The sequence below is a fragment of the Pteronotus mesoamericanus genome, unplaced genomic scaffold, assembly GCF_021234165.1.
Source record: "Pteronotus mesoamericanus isolate MK-2021 breed Mesoamerican mustached bat unplaced genomic scaffold, CSHL_Meso_final contig_557, whole genome shotgun sequence".
Taxonomy (NCBI): Eukaryota; Metazoa; Chordata; class Mammalia; order Chiroptera; family Mormoopidae; genus Pteronotus; species Pteronotus mesoamericanus.
This window is the reverse complement of record NW_026555200.1, coordinates 5,638,659-5,657,040: the sequence shown is the minus strand read 5'-3', so window position 1 is coordinate 5,657,040 and position 18,382 is coordinate 5,638,659. Positions and strand designations below refer to the sequence as shown.

Sequence of the window (18,382 nt, the reverse complement as noted above, 5' to 3'; positions counted from 1 at the left end):
GTCTCTCACTTTTGAAGGCCCAAACGTGGATGGGTCTCTTCAACCTTCACATCAAATTGGAGGAGGGCATGAACGGATGGCACGTGGAGTCAGGATTCAAACACACGTGGCAGGATGGAGCAGCGGCTCATGCGCGGCAGATGAACGTCAAGACTGGCGCCGGAACAAAGCAGCGGTGAGGTGAGAAGCACGGTCCCACCCCAATGCGCCCAGAGGACCTGGGGGTTTGGGTGAAATAACGCGGATCCGCCGCGGTGGCCAGAGGCTTCGAGCCGGGGCGGTAGCCCCAGGCTACGCCAACTCTGCTCCCACACGGGACTCTCGGCCCATCTTAAAGGCGCTACCCGAACCATGGAGCACACAGGGCAGAGGCCGCAGATCTGGGGATTAGACAGGAGACCCAGAACAGCCAACTCAGTACTGAAGGACACGAACAAAACTTACGTAAGGCCACAGCAATCCAGACAGGGAGGCACGGACACGCAGATCAGTGGAACAGAACAGAGCCCAGAAATAGACCCACACAAATACAGTGAACTGATCTTTGACAAAGGAGCAAAAAGGCAACACAATGGAACAAAGTCTTCTCAACAAATGGTGCTGGAACAGTGGACATCCACTTGCAAAAAAAAATTAATGTAGGCACAGAGCTGACACCACTCACAAATACTAACCCCACATGGACATAGACCTAAATGTAAAATGCAAAGCTATAAAACTCCTAGAAGGTAAAATAGGATAAAACCTAGATAATCCCAGGTATGGTGATGCCTTTAAGTGCAACACCAAAGGCACTCAATGCATGAAAGAAATAAATGATAAACCGGACTTAATTAAAATTAAAAACGTCCGCTCTACAAAAGGAATGAGAAGACAACCATAAGCTGCGGGAAAATATTTGCAAAAGATGCATCTGATAAAGGGCTGTCATCCAAAACATACAAAGAACTCAATAATAAGACAACAACCAGACACATCATCAAAGATATATGGCCCTGGCCAGTGTGGCTCAGTTGTTGGACGTTTCCCGCAAACCGAAGGGTTTCCAGTTCAATTCCTGGGGAAGGCGCATGTCTGGGTCACAGGTTCAGTCCCCAGCCGGGCTGCGTGTGAAAAGGCAACCAATCGATGGTTCTCTCTCATGTCACTGCTCTCTCCCTCCCTTCCCCTCTCTTTGAAATCAATAAGCATGTCCTCAGGTGAGATTTAAAAAAAGAAAAGACAAAGAAAAAGGAAGATATCTGAGTGCAGATGGAAGGATGTTCAACATCCTATGTCATGAGGGAAACACAAACTAAAACAATACCAAGATGCCCCTATTAGAATGGCCAAAATCCAAAGTGCCGACAGCACCACATTCCGGTGAGGACGTGGAACAACAATGGCCCTCACTCTGGGAACGCAACACGGTGCAGCCACTTCAGAGGACAGTTTAGCGGCAGCTTACAAAACTAAACAGACCCTTGCCACAGGATCCAGCGATCATGCTCCTTGGTGTTCACCCACGAGTGGAAAGCTTAGGTCCGCACGCAGCCCTGCACGTGCGTGTTCCCAGCCGCTCTGTGCACGTGGCCCAGGCTTGGGGGCTTGAACCAAGATGCCCTTCGGCGGGCGCGCAGAGAGTCTGTGGTCCATCCAGACGACGGCACGGCGCTCAGTGATAAGAGGAAACGAGTGATCAAGCCATGAGGAGATGTGGCGGGAACTTGGATGCACACTGCTGAGTGGAAGAAGCCAGTCTGAAAAGCCACATGCAGTGTGACTCCAACAACATGACATTCTGGAAAAGACAAAGCTATGGAGACGGTAGGAGGATCAGTGGTTGCCAGGGGCTGGGGGGGAGGGACAGACACAACACAGAGGAGTTTTAGGGCAGTGGAAGTGCTCTGTGTGACGCTGCAGTGGGGGACACACGTCATTTGTCCAAACCCGGAGAATGTCCCACACGAGGAGCGAACCCAGAGGTGAAGCGTGGGCTTGGGGTGACGGTGCTGCCGAGGCAGGTCCCCAGGTGTAACGAACGTACCACGTGGCACAGGATGTCAGCAGCAGGGGGGTGGGGGCGTGCACGTGTGGGGAGCGGGGTGCACGGAAACCCTCTGTGCCTTCTGCTCAATGCCGCTGTGACCCTAAAACTGCTCTAAAAAACCCCACATTTATTGACTTTCTAAAAAGCTGTATTCACCTTGTGCAATGTGAATTTTACCTCAAATTTTAAAAAGGGGAGAGTTACAGGGACTTGAGTTCATAAAACAACAAACACATAATGTGGACTATAGTGTTCTAAACATTTACAAAATCGGCTTCCTCCTAACAACCCTACGAGATAGCTACTGGTATCCTTTTACAGATGCAGAAGCTGAGGCCCAGATTAACCAGCCTGTCCAAGAGCACACAGCGGTGAGCGGCGGAGCTGGGATCTGCGCCCCAGCCACTCAGCTCCGGAGTCCGTGTTCGCGGCCACGCGCTGCCCTGCGCGGCGCTCTGGTGGAGGCCCGCTCACCGGGCCCCGCGCTCACCGCAGAGCGGGCTCTTTCCAAAAACCTGTGACTTGGGCAGCGGGCAAATTTCTAAGGCAGTCCCATAAAAAGTGCTACAAGATTAAAAAGAATGTAATTTTGTTAATACAATGTATACTTTCTCCAGAACTTTTAAAACGCTTTTCTGATTTTATAACCCTCCCTGACTCAACTGCGCATGAAAGGTTTGTAACAAGACACCCAAAGTCATTGTTTCTGAATATTATTTATTACAGAAAGACACAGGGTTAAAGACCCTCTTGGTTGGTCTCTACTACATTCCCACTTTTCCTACTCTGAGCTACAAAAATATCACACTGACAACAACTTCAATCGTTTCCTCTGTGGGAAATGGGCTTATTGAGCTAAATGGTATCGAAAATCCCTTCCATTTCTGAAATTCTAGCCATATAATTCAGAAGCTGACGTTTTTTAAAAAAAGACTAGCAGATTTTTAAAGTTCAGGCGTTTAAAAGTACTTCTCATTCTAATGCAGTAATATATAAATTATCAGAGATTATCTGAGCAGAAAGACAAATTACCAGGCTTTAAAAGCCCAGGAGGACTTTACCCTGAAAGGGGTGAAGGGCCGCGATGAGGCGGCCGCGCGAGGGAGGCTGGGGTTGTGGGACGCAGTGAGGCAAGAGCTCGGCCGCGGCAAGCAGCCACGCAAAGTGGACCGGCCAGCGCACACACGACCGTTCCCCACGCAGACACACAGGGCAGGCGCAAGCCCCTGCACAACTTCTTCCAGATTCTGAGAAAACGCCCAGTGATTTTTTAGGAAAATTAAGTGAACAGCAGTACGGCCTTCGCTTATGGTGGAAGCTACAAAAAGCATTTTTACAATGAAACCAGCCATTTAAAGGTCTCAAAAGGGCCATCTTGTGAAGAAAATGAAACAAAGATGGTACTCTTAAAAAAAAAAAAGTCTTGATTTATTTCCTATATCTCATGCTACAGAAAAGACTAATACAAGAAATGTATAGTACTAAAGAATAAACTCAAATACACCTGATTTCAATGTCTGCTTTGCTTTTTCATCTATTCCTGCCGTCTTCCCCATTAGGAATGTATCCTTTAGCCCTGGCTGGTGTGGCTCACTGGACTGAGCACCAGCCTGTGAACCAAAGGGTCACAGGTTCAATTCCCAGTCAGGGCACATGCCTGGGTTGCAGACCAGGTCCCCAGTAGGGGGCGCACAAGAGGCAACCACACATTGATGCTTCTCCCCTCTCTTTCTCCCTGTCTTCCCCTCTCAAAAATTAAAATAAAAAAGGAATGCGTCCTTTAACAAAATTAAAAACAGAAAGAAATAACCCACAGACACACATGGCGGTACTGCCAGCCCACCGTGAGGCCCCTCCCTGGTGGCAGCAGGCATGTGCTGTACCTTCCAGGCAGGTCCAGGTCCAGAGTGAGGGCCAGAAGAAATACAATTAACTCTCATTTCTTTTTCTTTTCTTTTCTTTTCTTTTTTTAAGTAAATCGCCTGCAGGCTTTCCTTTGCTACCTTAGCCATCACTGTGAAGCAAACCACTGGTGTATGGCCCCTGACCGACAACTGCCCAACAGCAACAGTTGCCAGGGCGCGGTCTGAGGATTCTGGGGGTCCCCAAGGCCCTGTCAGGGGGTCCACAGAGCCCTCCCTTTTCCTGCTACCTGTCTGTATGAGGCTGAATTTTCTTCATCTACTTCAACCAAAAAAACAGAGCAACGGGTGGATCAGTTCTCGGCCTCCTGGCTAAGATCAAGGGCAGTAACAGGCTGAATGGGGAATTCCCACTGTCTTCTGGACCCACGTCACAGAGCTTAGCAGGAACACAAGGCAATGCCAGTCTTCTATCTTGTTTTTGTTTACTCTTCATTTAAAGTACATTGTGCCCATCAAATGGGTTTATTAATGCTATTTTAAATAAGTTAATAAATATTTTAATAGGGTCTCAGTTTAACCTCCAATTGAGCCCGCATAACTGCATCTCCCCGAGGCCCTCAGGGGCTTCTGACAGCTCCGGTCCCGACACCCACCAGTCTGGAGCCCAGGAGGTCCTACCACATCCCTCTAACAGGTTATTACGCCCACCATACCCAGGACAAATGCTCAATGAACGGCATCAAGAATGTTCTAAAATACCCTGTATAAAAGGAATTCTTTTTGTTTAAAACTATGACTATGTAAATAAATTTTTATTTATGTACGTGGGGAAAAAATAATCTAGAGATGCACAAACGTGTTAAGACTGATGATCTCAGAGAGGCAGTATTTTAGGTCATCTTAACTCACTCCTTGTTTTGCTCTAAGCTGCACTTTCCTTTTCCCCGGTCAGGTGGTAGGGGACGCCCGGGCGCGTTCCCCGGGCGCATTCCCCGGGCTGCTGTGCGCGAGACGCTCCAGGGAGAGCCCGAGCAGGGTGTGCGGCACACGCGGGTTACGCCCAGCCCTGCCGCCCCCCCCGCAACTCCCCAGCGCACGTCTGTGTGCTAAAGCGGCGGGGGTCCTGCAGTGACGGAGCCTGTCTTAACACACTTCTCAGACTCGGGTGACCAGCAGACCCCTTCACCCAAGCAACACCTGTCCGTGTGACATACCCAGGGGGCCCCGCCTTAGAGATCAACTCGTCACCCTGCACTACGACAGTTCGAAGAGGAGGCCTGCGGGTAGGCGGTCCTTTACCATGACCGTTAGAAGGCACTATGTCACCATTACCTAGCGTGGATGACTTCTAGTAAACGACACATACGAATCCAATCGAGACCGTTTGGAGGCGATGCAAAACACCTTTCTTACTACTTTCTTTAGTAAAATATCTCTACACAAAGGAGCAACTGTGATATAGATGTAGCAGCTTAAAATTTCAACAGTTTTAAACACCAATTCCTAAGTGAAATTGTCTTGGATGACAAGCATTACGTACGCTGGACCACAGGTCATTCCTTGAAATAACGCACATGAGGAAGTATTCTGTGAAAGGGTCGCCTGCCCGGAGAGACCGTCCCCGTGTGGTGGCTGCACAGCCTCCCGCCCCCACTTCCCCCGCAGCCGGCCACCAGGGCCTTGCTGGCCCCCGGCCCCTCCTTCCGGCTTCCTCTCGTCCTGTTCAGGATCACGGTGAACAGGCCACACCGGCCCCTCTCTCAGGCTGGGCCACCTAGAAGCCAAATCACAGGCCGCCCCCCGCCCCCAGCCTCTCGCTCTCGCTGCCTTTGTTCCAGGTGTGGGTGCGAACCGTGGCGTGGCTGGTGCCCCCGGGTCTTTTAAAGCCGCTCTTCTACCTCGAGGCCTACTCCCCACAAGATCGTGAGGAGCACTTCGCCGTCAGTGTAGGCGATGATTAATAGAGCGACGGTGTGTGCTGTGGTTTACCGAAAATCTGCCCGACCGCCGCTTGTCCTGGGTTAGGCAGGTTCCCCACAATCGCTTTCGGAGCTTAAACAATTTATAACAGTGGTTGCAGGGGAAAATACAATTTGAGTTCCAAGCTGAATTCTTAATAGATTGCTATGAATTGCTTTTTCAGGTCACCTGGGAATCTGAAATGGATCCCAGGAAACGATCCATCAAGACAGAGCCGGGTTAGGGCAGGTAAGCGGAGGTGGTAACGGGCTCTCACGCACGTAGGGGTGAGTTCCCTCCACCCGGGTGCTCAGACCTGAGGATGGAGAACTAAAACGTGCCTGAGCATTTCAGGGGGAAAGACCTCAATGCAACCAGGACTAGACAGGGATCAGCTTTTGTTAGCCGCTGTTGAGGGTTGCTCAGATGTTGGGGTTCCATCACTGCCCACTGCACCAGCCTGCCTCAGTTTACCTGTGTATGCTTGGGTGTATGGTTGAGGCTGCTCTATTTCAAGACAAGGCTTTGGCCCCTAATCCCTATCTCCTCCCCTACACCACTCCGCTGAGTTGCTAGACAAAACAGAAACTTTGGGAAATCCTTTAAGCCTTCTCCCTTCAGGCCTAACCAACCAAAACCTGGCCTAATGGCCTATATCTGCTTTCTCGTTGCCCCCGGATTCGCTCTGTCCATCAGCACCGAAAACCATACCCGTATAAACTTAGTAATAAAAAAATTCAGCGAAGACGTACTTCCTATAGGCACTACTTTTTTGAAGTAATAAAAAAAATCTCAGATCTTTCAAGAATACTCAGAAGTGATCATTCTTGCCCTGGTTGCTGTGGCTCAGTGGACTGAGCGCCGCCCTGCAGACCAAATGGTGGCCAGCTGGGTTCCCGGTCAGGGCGTAGGCCTGGGGTGCGGGCCAGGTGTCCAGCTGGGGGCGCGCGAGAGGCAACCAACCGATGTTCTCACACATCGATGTTTCTCTCCTTTTCTTTCTCCCTTCTTTCCCCTCTCTCTAAAAATAAATAAAATATTTTGTAAAAAAGAGAAATAATTCTATAAATAAATGGGGTTAAGAAAGTTTATCAACTGAAAAAGCATGTATGTATTAATCGCTGACATTTCATCAAATATTAACATTAGTTCTTAGTAATAGAAGTCATCATTGGGGGAAGGTAAGTTAAGAAATTATCTCATTGGCACTTGCTCCTCCAGATATTAAAAGGTTTAAAAATGTCAGATTTCATATAAAGAAGGATTTATGTCATTTTTCAATCGTAGGCTTTGAATATTTAAAAGGTGCTTATTAGTTGCTTCTTTTAATTAAGCAAGAGAAGACTTCATACACTTAGGAATGGACTTGTTAAACTGTTGCCAAATGAAAATGCTTTATTCAGGAATCCCAGGCAGATATTAATGGACAGCTACCAAAAACTCATTAGCGAGATCAGACACATTGCCAGTCCAGGGCTTCATAACCCAGGCTGCGGCTACGCCCAGGAGACAGCCCGCCATCCACAGAGCACTGGTGACCGAGGGGCTCCGACGCGTGGGTAGCTGCTGCGCGCCCTTCAGTCCCCCACGGTTCCTTCACCAGCCGGGGCCGAGGGGGAACGCGCACCAGGGAGAAAATGAAAGTCAAGCCAGTGCATTTTGCTACTTATTAGCTCTCCTTATAAACATTTGAAAAGCATGACACACACACACACACACACACACACACACACACACACACCAAAAAAAAAAAAGAAAAGAAAAAAAATTAGGGACTGTCCGAGAACTTTAATTTGTCCTGTTATCCTTGTTACTAATTCCATAAGCAACAGGAAACTGGCATGAATCAGGGTATTCTAAAGGTACACCTAACCTGCCTGCCGCGAAGGCTTTAACACCCCAACCAAAAGTGACCCTGTTCCTCAATGAGCCGCCACCTCCTGACCACGTGATCAGCTCGCAGGGTCTACTGTGAATTTAGGTGATCGGTCCTTTGTTAGGTGCTGGGAGACGGAGAGGGGCACGCAGCCTCCACCCTGAGACCACCAGAGAATACAGGCCTTCCAGGGAGGGGAGGCGTTGCCCAGGCGCGGGCACCCGCTGGCTCACCCGAGGGGCCGCTCACCTGGACGGCGGGCTCGGGCTGAAACCTCAGGGCCAGGCCTTTGCTCCGGCTCTGAATTCGCGGCAATATTACGTCTATCGATATTCAGGGCGCGTCACCCACATGTGAGGGGCTCCACGCTTGGTGTAACGCTGCTGCCCTCCTGAACTTCTTAATTTTTGAACAAAGGGGCCCTGCACTTTGATTCCGCCCTTGGCCCCATGTATTAGGCAGCTGGTGCTGTCAACATTCATCATTACCTACACCTAAAATATGCAAAATTAAATGTGACTGCATCCTGCATTTAAGATGGAATAAATTATGTTCTTTAAAGGCCACTTAATAGGCAAGCTTATACGAATTAGTCTCGAGTGTTACATACTTCGATTTAAGTTTACGACATTCAATTTTTTTTTTCTCAGGGGTCCTTAAAATGGAAGTATGATATTATATAATGAAAAATTCTGCAGTACTAGGAAGAGCCCAGAATAAATATATCTTTGTTAGACTTTAAGTAGGTACTAAACAAAGATGACATTCATTTCTACCGAGTTTTAAAATTCACTTGGAATCTAAAGACATATTTCTAAGTGTTTTATACTATCTATGATTGAAGATTGGGCAAGTACTAAGGAGTAAATTAAAGAATAAAAATCAAAAAACCAGACAAAATAACACACTTTAACAAAGCACACGTTTTAGCCAATTAACAGAATGAGAATTAAAGAAGTGCCATTTTCTAAGCCAGTTGTCATCTCAGAATTCTCGTGATTCTTCCAGTCCCTTCTGCAAAATTACACCCCGATGCAGAACCTCAACAGTTACCCTGTGCGTGACTAGGCTCATCCCCAGTCACGCAGCCTGTGACGCTCCTCAGATCTGGGCCGTAAGTCAGGGGGAGGGGGGTGCTGGACCATTGATGCCTTTCTTGAAGTGACAGGTGGTAACAACAGAGAGCTGTGGGATTCGATGCCACCAAAGATCTGAAGAGTTGAGAAGATTCAGTCCCGAGAGCGCAACTGAAGGTTCAAAGAGTGTTCTGAAGAAGAGCGTTGCTTTGGGCGCTCGCAGGCACCCAGGCTGAGAGATCCCTTGTCAGGGGTGAGGGAAGACAGGTCTGCTGGACAGGGAAGGCTGCTCCCGTGTAGAAGGCAGACCTTCCACAGCTCCTTTCCACTGCAAGTCTGAGGTGCTGGGTAGCAATGGGAGATAGTGGCAAAGGGAGAAGCTGGTTGGACGAAATGCCAGTTTGTCCCTGGAGCAGGAGGGAAATCAGCGACGTGAAACTCTAATAAGAAAGCTCTTTGATGGCTGTGAAATATGGATCTGATTAGAAAGAGGCTCCTGGAGTGATTAGTTGTGTGGGTCAAGAGTGAACGCAGGGTGGAGCAGGCGCTTTGGGAAACAGTCTGGCAGGTCTTCAGAATGGGAAAGTTATCGTAACACCCAACAATTCCCCTCCTCGGTATTAACCCAAGGGAAGTGAAAATATTTGCCTACACGAGAACCTGCACATGAAGGTTCACAGGAGCACACGTCAGAGCAGCCACAAAGTGGAAAGCAACGCCAACGTCCGTCAACTGAGGAGTACACAGAAGAACCAGTGTGGTGTATGTCCGTACAGTGGGACACTGCCTCAGTCTGTTTCGGCTGCTATAACAAAATAACAGACTGAATGGCTTATAAACAACAGAAAGGTATTTTTCACCTTCTGGAAGCTGGACCCAAGATCAAGGTGCCAGCAGATTTGGTGTCTGGTGAGAGCCCATTTGCTGGTTCTCAGGCTGGAGAGCCACCTTCCTCACCTGGCGGAAGGGGCGAGGGACATCGCTGAGGTCTCCTTTACGAGGGGCACCACTCCGACCCGCTCGGGCTCTGCCCTCCAGACCTGGCTCCCTGACCAAGGCCCCACCTCCGAACATGACGACATCAGGGCTTTGGTTCCCACATATAAGTTTTGGAGGGACACAACCCTATAGCAAATATTATTCAGCCATAAAAAGAACTAAAGTTCTGACACATGCTGTAACATGGACGGATCTTAAAAACGCCGTGCCAAGCAAAAGAAACCCGCACAAAAGGCTACATATTGAATGATTCCATTCCTATGAAATGTCCAAAATAGGCAAATCCAGAGGAGTGGTGGCCAGGGGTTGGGGGGAAGGAGGCAAGGGAAACCAGAGTGACAGCCAAGCGCTAACGGAGTTCCTTTCTGGGGTAATCAAAATGTTCGGAAATTAGACAGAGGTGACGGCCGCATAATTTTGTGAGTGTGCTAAACTGGTGTGTGAATTGTACAGGGTCTGGCACAAATAACACCCCTCTTCAATTACAAAATCTTTTACTGCAAAATCTAAGCACGTGATTCTGTCACATAACAATATCACACGCAAGCACGCCATAGGACATTGTAGGTGAAATGTTCAAATTAAAACTATGAATTATTACACCCATATTGTTATACCCATATTATTACCCTACCAAAGACACTCAAGCAGGCGGTACTTCTGCCAGACCCTATATTTCAATGAAGCTATTTAAAAATTTAAAAAAGAGCCCTGGCCAGGTAGTTCAGTTGGGTAGCGCGTCATCCTGATACACCAAGGTTGCAGGTTCCACCCCAGCTCAGGGCACATACAGGCAGCAACCAGTGACTGCATAAATTGGGTGGAACAAACCAATGTTTCTCTTTCCCGCTCCTCTCTCTCTCTAAAATCAATAAGTAAAAAGCAAAGATAGATGTAGGGGGAAAAAAGGCATCTTTTGTCATAACAATGCGTTTAAGAAATTCTAGACCAAGGCAGATTTGAAAATTAGCAGACTCTAGACATTCTTGTAACAAGATAACCAGACTGGTCTAAAACAGATGACTGTAAGACGATATTCATGTCTGACCAAAAGTTGGAAAGAAAATGATTCTCCCTGTACTACGCTGCCTACCATCTACTTCTTACTGGGGTTTTGGAATGGAAGGAAGGTAGCTTTCAGATGTGTTTGATAGGTTTTTAAGATGTTCTAAATTCAGTTACTTTGAAATAACTGAATCTTTGCTTAGAGCTTTAAAAATAAAAAAGCCTTAGCAACATCCAGTGAAAAATTTAACCTAGTATCAACCTACAGCTAAATGAGAAAATGGACAAAAATATTCCTAAAGCGGAAGGAAAGGGCCTATCACATCAGGGACGCGTGAACGCCACGCTCCAATCCCAGGCGGCCTCGGCTCGATGGAAAGGCTGAGCCCCTGCGCCAGCCTGACCCTCAGGCAGGGGAAGTGCCACAGTCTCAGGGTTTCCGCCTTGAGCCTGCGCGATCTCCACTGGTACCAGATGTCACTTTTGAGGGTTGTTTTCCGAACCGTGCAAGAACACAGCATTGCATAAACCATACTCACCACTCTTGAATCTGTATCGCTGAAGCTCTCTATTTTATTATCATCAATATCCTATATTTCGTTTATAAAAAGACACAACATTTCTTCAAGTGCCTGTGCCTTTACCAAATCGAGGCCATAGAAAAGACAAGGTCTGCCTGTGTGGCTCAGCTGGTTAGGTGGCATCCAGCAAAGCGAAAGGTCGCAGGTTTGATTCCCATGATTCCCAGTCAGGGAACATGACTGGTTTGAGGGTTTGGTCCCTGGTCGGAGCACCTACAAGAGGCAACTGATCAATGTTTCTCTCTCCCATTGATGTTTCTCTCCCTCTCTTTTTCCCTCCCTTTCCCCCTCTCTAAAAATAAATATATGAAATATTTAAAAAAGAAAAAGAAAAAAAAAAGCAAGGTCTGTTTTTAAAAACATAATGATCTAAAACCTCAATCAGAATATGTGAGAAACAGACTCTGGGTGATTTTCCAGGATAATTTCCTATTTTGTTTCAGCTCTCATATATGAAAACCTGCCCTGGCTGGTGTGGCTCAGTGGATTGAGTGCTGGCCTGCAAACCAAAAGGTTGCCGGTTCAATTCCTAATCAGGGCACATGCCCAGGCTGTGGGCCAGGCCCCTAGTTGGGGGCATGCAAGAGGCAACCAACAGATATGTCTCTCGCACATCGATGTTTCTCGCTCTTATTCTCCCTCCTTTCTCCTCTCTCTAAAAATAAATAAAAATTTTTAATTTTTTAAAAAAAATAATAAAAACCTTATCCAAAAAATTACAATTTCTTGTCTTAGAAAGCAATACTGAAAATATTTCAATCTTTTTTTGGTCTTAAAATTTTAACATCCCACAGGTTCTTCATTTTAAACATTAAAAGTGGGTTTAATAAACTTAACCAAGTCCCAAAAGCAGTTCATGGAATTACAGGATTTTCTCATTTCAATGCAAAAATATTGCCATCATATTTCATTAAAATTTCACTTGTTGTCCATATTCCTCATATCTAAAACTGAAATTTGTTTTTGCTTAAAAATAAATAGCATCAACACAGATAAAGCATACAAACTCCTAAAACTTCCTTTTGAAAATGAATTCCTATGAAACTGCTTGGTTTTATGCTTCTTCTCCTAAAGGTAGAATTTAGCTAGTAGATAGACTCTATTTAACTGAAGATTCCAATTAATCAGTTATAGCTCTTAAATCAGAATACATTCAGAATTATTATTTTATTATTTCTTCAGCTGTTACAGGCCTCCTGTATGAAATAAATGTCATTTACTTTAACAATAAAAATGTTAGATTGCGCATAATATTGAAGTCTGTATTAAAATGACTTTTCTCCTCAAAGTTGCTTCTGAAGAAAAAGGTAACGAATTAAGAAACCACTTTCTAAAAGGCTGAGAATTACAGTTCTTTTCAAAACGGACTCAAGTGGTAGCCACAAAGTTACAGCCTTCAAAAGCTGCTAACGATTTTCAAGGCCTAATATCCCCAACACAGCAATCAAAAGAAGGGTCCTTGAAAAACTATCTACTAATAAATTCTGATACCCATGTTGCAGAGTTTAAGTTGTCTATGGTCTGTAATGGTTTTTTCAGTATAACATTTATCTGTCAGGCGAAAAGAAGATGCATATGCCAACAAACCAAACCAAATGCCCTTCCATCTTGGGTCATATCTTCTAGGGAGACTGACAATAAACAAAATAATAACATAATAACAAAATAATAACAGTGTCAGAGTAAGTGCCCTGGCACATAGGAAAAGTGAAGCGCGAGGGAGGATTCCGGGGTTCAGGGACAGAGGTGACATTTCCCACAGGGCAGGAGAAGAGGCCTCACTGAGAAGTCCGCGTACAGACAGGAAAATAACAATGTTATTTATTTGGCTTTGCAATGCACTGAGCGATTGCACTTGGGGTTTTTTTTTTTTTTTAATTCATAGAAGCTTTCTATTTTTTCTATTTCAATTTTCTATTTCCTCTTAATTGACGGACTAGAGAGAGGGAAGGCAGCCTTGAATATGCCAAAGATATTTCTCCTAATATTTTGGTTTATTTCATGTTTTTTGAGAACGATAGCTACAATAAAAGTGAAATATAGGGTTCTTCCATAAAACATCTAATAGTCAAAATGCAATTCAGGTTACAAAATCTAACATTCTCTGCAGCAATTTCTAGGCGATCTTTATCCATGAATATTTATTAGAGGTAGCCAGAGCACAAACATCAGTCCCTAATGTCGTACTGTCTTGCAGCAGTAAAAAAAAAAAAATTCTTTGAAATGATCATCTTAACATAAGCCCACGGAACGTGTTTCCACAAGTTGTACATTTACACAGAAAATTCACTTGTAACATTTCAAAATGAAATCATTTTATAAGCATTTCATGCAATAGTCACAAGGCATCTTCTAACTTGCAAGCTGAAAAAAAATAACAAATGCAACGGACTAACTGATGTTTAAATTTGTTTTTATTTTGAAGACTAAGAATTCTTAAGCACTATAAATGCACCAAGGAAAGCTCAGAGCAAAGTTGGCAAATTACAAAGGACTCAAGTCATCTTTTACGTAAGACTTCTGTTAGTGCGTCATAATGAAGATATTTGATATTGAAATGTACACCGTTTACGTATTTCAATAATGCCAGTGGGCTAATCAGCCCATTTTCTGATTCATAATGATTAGCAAATGTAGGTGAATGAACAAAATAATATGGATTTCAACATGAAAAGTTACCCCTGACTAAATACACTTGACCTATTCCCAAAATACCCGACCCAAGCACATATTTTAAAAATGTGTTCTTCCCAAGAGAAGCAAAACTTTGGCATTTTTGCTTGGGTATATTAAACTTTCAGATTTCCATTTCACATCTGAAAAATAACATTTCAAACTTGGCTTAATGTAACTTTTAAAAATCAAATTGACAGCAATCAGATACTTAGTAACTAAGATCTGAATGTGACAGAGTCAACAGAATGTTAGAAATGAAATGAAAGAAGTATTCCAAGTTTCTTATCCTCCATGAGAAGAAAGAAACATGGGACAAAAGATGCATTTGCCTCTTCTGCCCCTTAATTTGTTAACACCGTAATTCTCTCCATCTGTCGTGCCCAAGAAGAGAAAATGAGTTTTTTAAAAGCGTGCTGAAGTGAAATACGGCCATTTAATCTGGACTTGCATCAAGCCTGTCCCCCGAAAAAAAATTTTTATTAAAAAAAGAAGAATAGATTCAAGTACTCTAGAGACTACAACCGGATTACTTTGCTCGAAAGGCCAAGGAAAGCGGTTACGATTCCAAGATCCGTTCGGAAGCATGTATCTGCAATGCGTAAGCTTTTCGTTGGCAAGATCAGTCAGTATCAGAAAGCATATAACGTTTAAAAGTGGGGGGAAGGTTAAGACAACAAAATAATCAATTCACTAAGAAATGTTTTTCGCCAAGTAACCATAAAATAATGTCGGCCCTCAGGAATCAAAGGGGGCTTTCTGGTTTCTGTTGAGACCATCGGGGTCCTTGGCACGATCTAAAGTACCGCCAGGAAAAGGTGCGCCAAGACGTCGGGGGCGGAGGGGACGAAGATTTCTAAAACATAGGGTGAGACCGCGGTCGTAAGCCTCAGCACAATCTCACCTTTGGGTGAGAAGGTGGGAGGGGAGCAAGAAGTTTCAGCTTCTGCTCGTTTGCGGAAAGGACCCTGGGAGGAGGAGGAGAGGGACGAAGATGCGGTGTCCGCGGTGCAGGCTCGGGATCTTGGAAAAGGATGCGGAGGAGTGGGCGCTTATGTAAGCAAGCAGACACCAAAAACTGTGCGTGCGCCCCCAGCCCGATGCACATTCTGAGCACATACACACGTACCCGGCATCTCCCCTGGGGGTGCAGCCCCAGCCCGCGGGCGCTGTCGAGGACGATGGACCGAGCCTTGGGCCCCTCTGCACGTCCCCCAAATCCGCGCCGCCGCCACCCGGGGCTGCGATGGGGGCGGCCAGGGCCCAGGTGCCCCGCCCGGGACAGAGCTCGGCTTCCCCGAGCGCCTGCAGCGCGCGCCCACGGCCTCCGGCGCCCCGACCCCGCGCGGGACGCCCGGCCCCGACCCCCGCGTCCCGACCCGGCTCCCGGCACTCGGCCTTGTGCCCGGCCCCGGCCCCGACACTTACCTCGCACGGCCCAGACCTCATCGCCGCACAGCAGCCCGGCCAGCAGCAGCCAGGCGGCCGGGGCCAGCGCGAGCGCAGGGCGGCGTAGCATCGCTCGGGCTCCCGGCGCCGCGGCCGGCCCAAGGCGGCAGCGGCAGGGAGGCGCGCGGGGCGCCGAGCGGGGCTCCGGCGGCCCGGAGCCGGTTGCTTCGCGCCGCGGCGAGCACCAGGGTCCGCGGAGGAGCCGCCGCCGTGACGCTGGGCCGCGCGCTCGAGCCGCGAGCGCCCTCCCGTCCGCAGAGGCAGCGCTTCGCTGGAGGCAGTGGCAGCAACTAAGATGGCGGCGGTGCTCTCTCTCGGGTCCGAGGAGGGTACCCGGCTCGGGGCGGGGTTGCAGGGGGCGGGGAGGGGCGGGGAGGGGCGGGGAGGAGCGCGAGGGCGAGGCGCGCGCGCGGCGGTCCCGGGGAGCGCGCGGGACGCGGGAGGGAGGGCGGGGAATGGGGCGCGCGCGCCTCCGAACTCGCTGGCGGGACTCAGGGCGCGCGCCCGCGAGGGCGCGCCCGGCGGGGGCTCCGGAGGGGCTGGGGGGACTCTGGACACTGCGCCTCAGCCCCGGCCGCAGCCCAGAGCATCAGCTCTTCATTCCCCACGCGCGCTCCCAGGCTTCGGAGCCGAGAGAGGGGTACCCCGCGGCCCGGGCCTCCCCTTCTGCGCGTTCCATCCCCGCCCCCAAGGAGTGCAGACCCCGCTGGAGGGTGCAACCCATAGCCCCTGAGCGCCAACACCTTGGCCCCTTCGGGCATGTGACGTCCCCCTAGGGCCTCGGTGTCTTCTGCCAAGTGGAGGGGATAAAGGGGAGCCCGCGGAGTCGTGATAGGGGTTCAAGGAGAGGAGGTCAGCGAACCGCGGTCTGTAAACAGTCAGGAGCTGCGCTGCAAGTGCTGCAGGGGTTCCAGCCCAGGGCGCGGGGTGGCGGGTGCTGCTTGTCCCAGGGAGGCCTTTCTGAATTTGGAACGCAAGATTTCTCCATTTGCTAAAGAAATCCGTCTGTGGCTTTTTAAAAGGTGGCTTGCGTGCTCGCCCTTTCTAGAAGATCTTAGTGTGATGCTCCAGCAGTGGGCCCCTTAGAATTACGGAGATCCGAGTGGATAAAGAGCCGCTCCGGTGGCTCCCTAGAGGGGTCTCGGGTCCTCCCTTTACCTCCTGTACTGGGCACCCCCCCCCCCGCCTTCCCCCGACCCCTGGGACCACCCACACTGGAGCGGTGATGGAGGGCTTCTGTGGGGCGGGCCCTGGGAGACATCATTGGCTCCATTTTGCAGATGAGGAAACTAAGACAGGTCCTGCCGTCCCCAGTTGGGATAACTACTGTAGAAAGAAAAATGGGCGCAACAGGACGGCGGCATTAGGGAGGCACCAACAGCAAAAGTTAAGTGGCGATAAAATATTGATTATCCCAGACTGCTGAAGAGTTATCAAAGGCGAGTCACTGCAGGAGGACTGTCACGGCTGTGTGTGCCCAGGGGGTCTGGCTGGGGCACCATGGAGGGGTGGGCAGCTGTGGAGGCTCGGAGAGAGGGAGGGAGTCCCTCAGTGGTGGAGAGCGGAGCACTTATTTAAGACAGTAGCGGGTCAGGAGCCCAAAAAGGTAGCCTGAGGCCGGAGTGTGAAGTGCCTTATGTGCCAGCAGGAGGGATTTGGACATATCTTTCAGGGACGACCTTGAACAGCAGTGAACAGAGGCAAGATGTGACTTGAGGGTTTCAAAGCCATCTGTAATGAATATGCTCCTCCTCATCCTTTGTCCCTCAAAGGCATCCTCCACCAAAGCCTGAAGGCTCCACCTGCTTCCCCTGCCCCCCTCCTCATCCAGGGGGACTTGACTCCCTTTGGGTGGACCCCTCCCAAGGCACGCGCTTGGCCTGGCCGCCTCTAGGCCACCCCTCCACTCCTTCCAGCCAGCACTGCAGAGTCATCCTCCCCAGGCGTTGCTGTTGCTTCCGTCCCTCCCTGGCTCCTCGAGGCTGCTGTCACCTTGTCAGGCCCAGACAGCTCTGTCAGGCTTCAGGCCTCCCGGCCCCAGCCCCACCCAGCTGACCTCAGGGCCCGCTGTCTCCACTCTCTGCCTTCAGTTCATTCCTTCCCAGGAACAGCATCATGCCGCACACCCTCCTCCCTCTCTGCCCTGAGCCTCAGGTCCGTACAAGGCACCTCTGGGCTGCCTCCTCCAGGAAGTCCTCCTGACTCTCAGGCCCTCCTTCCCCACACCCCACCTCCTCTTAACTGGCTGAGACTTGATAATCTGCCACTTTGTGTTCTTTTCTCCTCTCCACTATTCTAGTGGGAAGGCCTCTGATGGTACAGTCAGACTGCCCTGGATGGGAATCCTGGCTCCTGCTCCTACAGGTGACCTTGGACAACTTACGGACTGTCTGAGTCTCTTTCCTCACCTGTCAAATGGGATAACAATACCTATCTCCTAACCGTGAGATTTAAATGAAATGATGCCTCACAGAGGCTAGGATTCAGTTGGTCTAAACATGTGGCAGTTTCTCTGGCTCTGAGGAGCCTCCTGAGCTCCTAGCGTACTGCTGAGCATACAGTAGGAACTCAATAACAGTCCAGTGGTTTTTCTGTGTTTTTTTTTCTTATTATGGAAATCACACTTCAGAGGGTAAAAGACTGCCCCTTGGGTTCCCAGGGACCTATGAGATTTACAAAACAAAATCAGAAAGGTATAAATAATCTCAGAACTGCGTTTGGAGTCCTGAGGCTGATGCCAAGGGGGAGGGTGTAATGTATTCAATTCCATTAGAAACACAAACAAAAGCTCTCTGGTGTCTGGAATCCTGATCCCTTTATCTTCTCACCCTCCCTGTCCCTTAAAGAAACAAAGAGGTAGATCAAAAAGG

General features: G+C 48.6%; 1 protein-coding gene across 8 annotated transcripts in view; it reads right to left on the bottom strand.

The window, feature by feature from the left end:
* Nucleotides 1-15,817, bottom strand: part of CLSTN1 (calsyntenin 1) — a 61,120-nt gene extending 45,303 nt beyond the window's left edge. For 4 of the 8 annotated variants that reach the window (XM_054579791.1, XM_054579794.1, XM_054579793.1 and 1 more), the window contains exon 1: nucleotides 15,492-15,817. In XM_054579791.1, coding sequence (XP_054435766.1) covers nucleotides 15,492-15,582 — 91 coding nt within the window. In that variant the 5' untranslated portion in view covers nucleotides 15,583-15,817. The remainder of the gene's footprint in view (nucleotides 1-15,491) is intronic. The other 4 variants (XM_054579792.1, XM_054579796.1, XM_054579795.1 and 1 more) reach the window with 1 other exon arrangement.
* Between the last annotated feature and the right edge of the window lie 2,565 nt (nucleotides 15,818-18,382).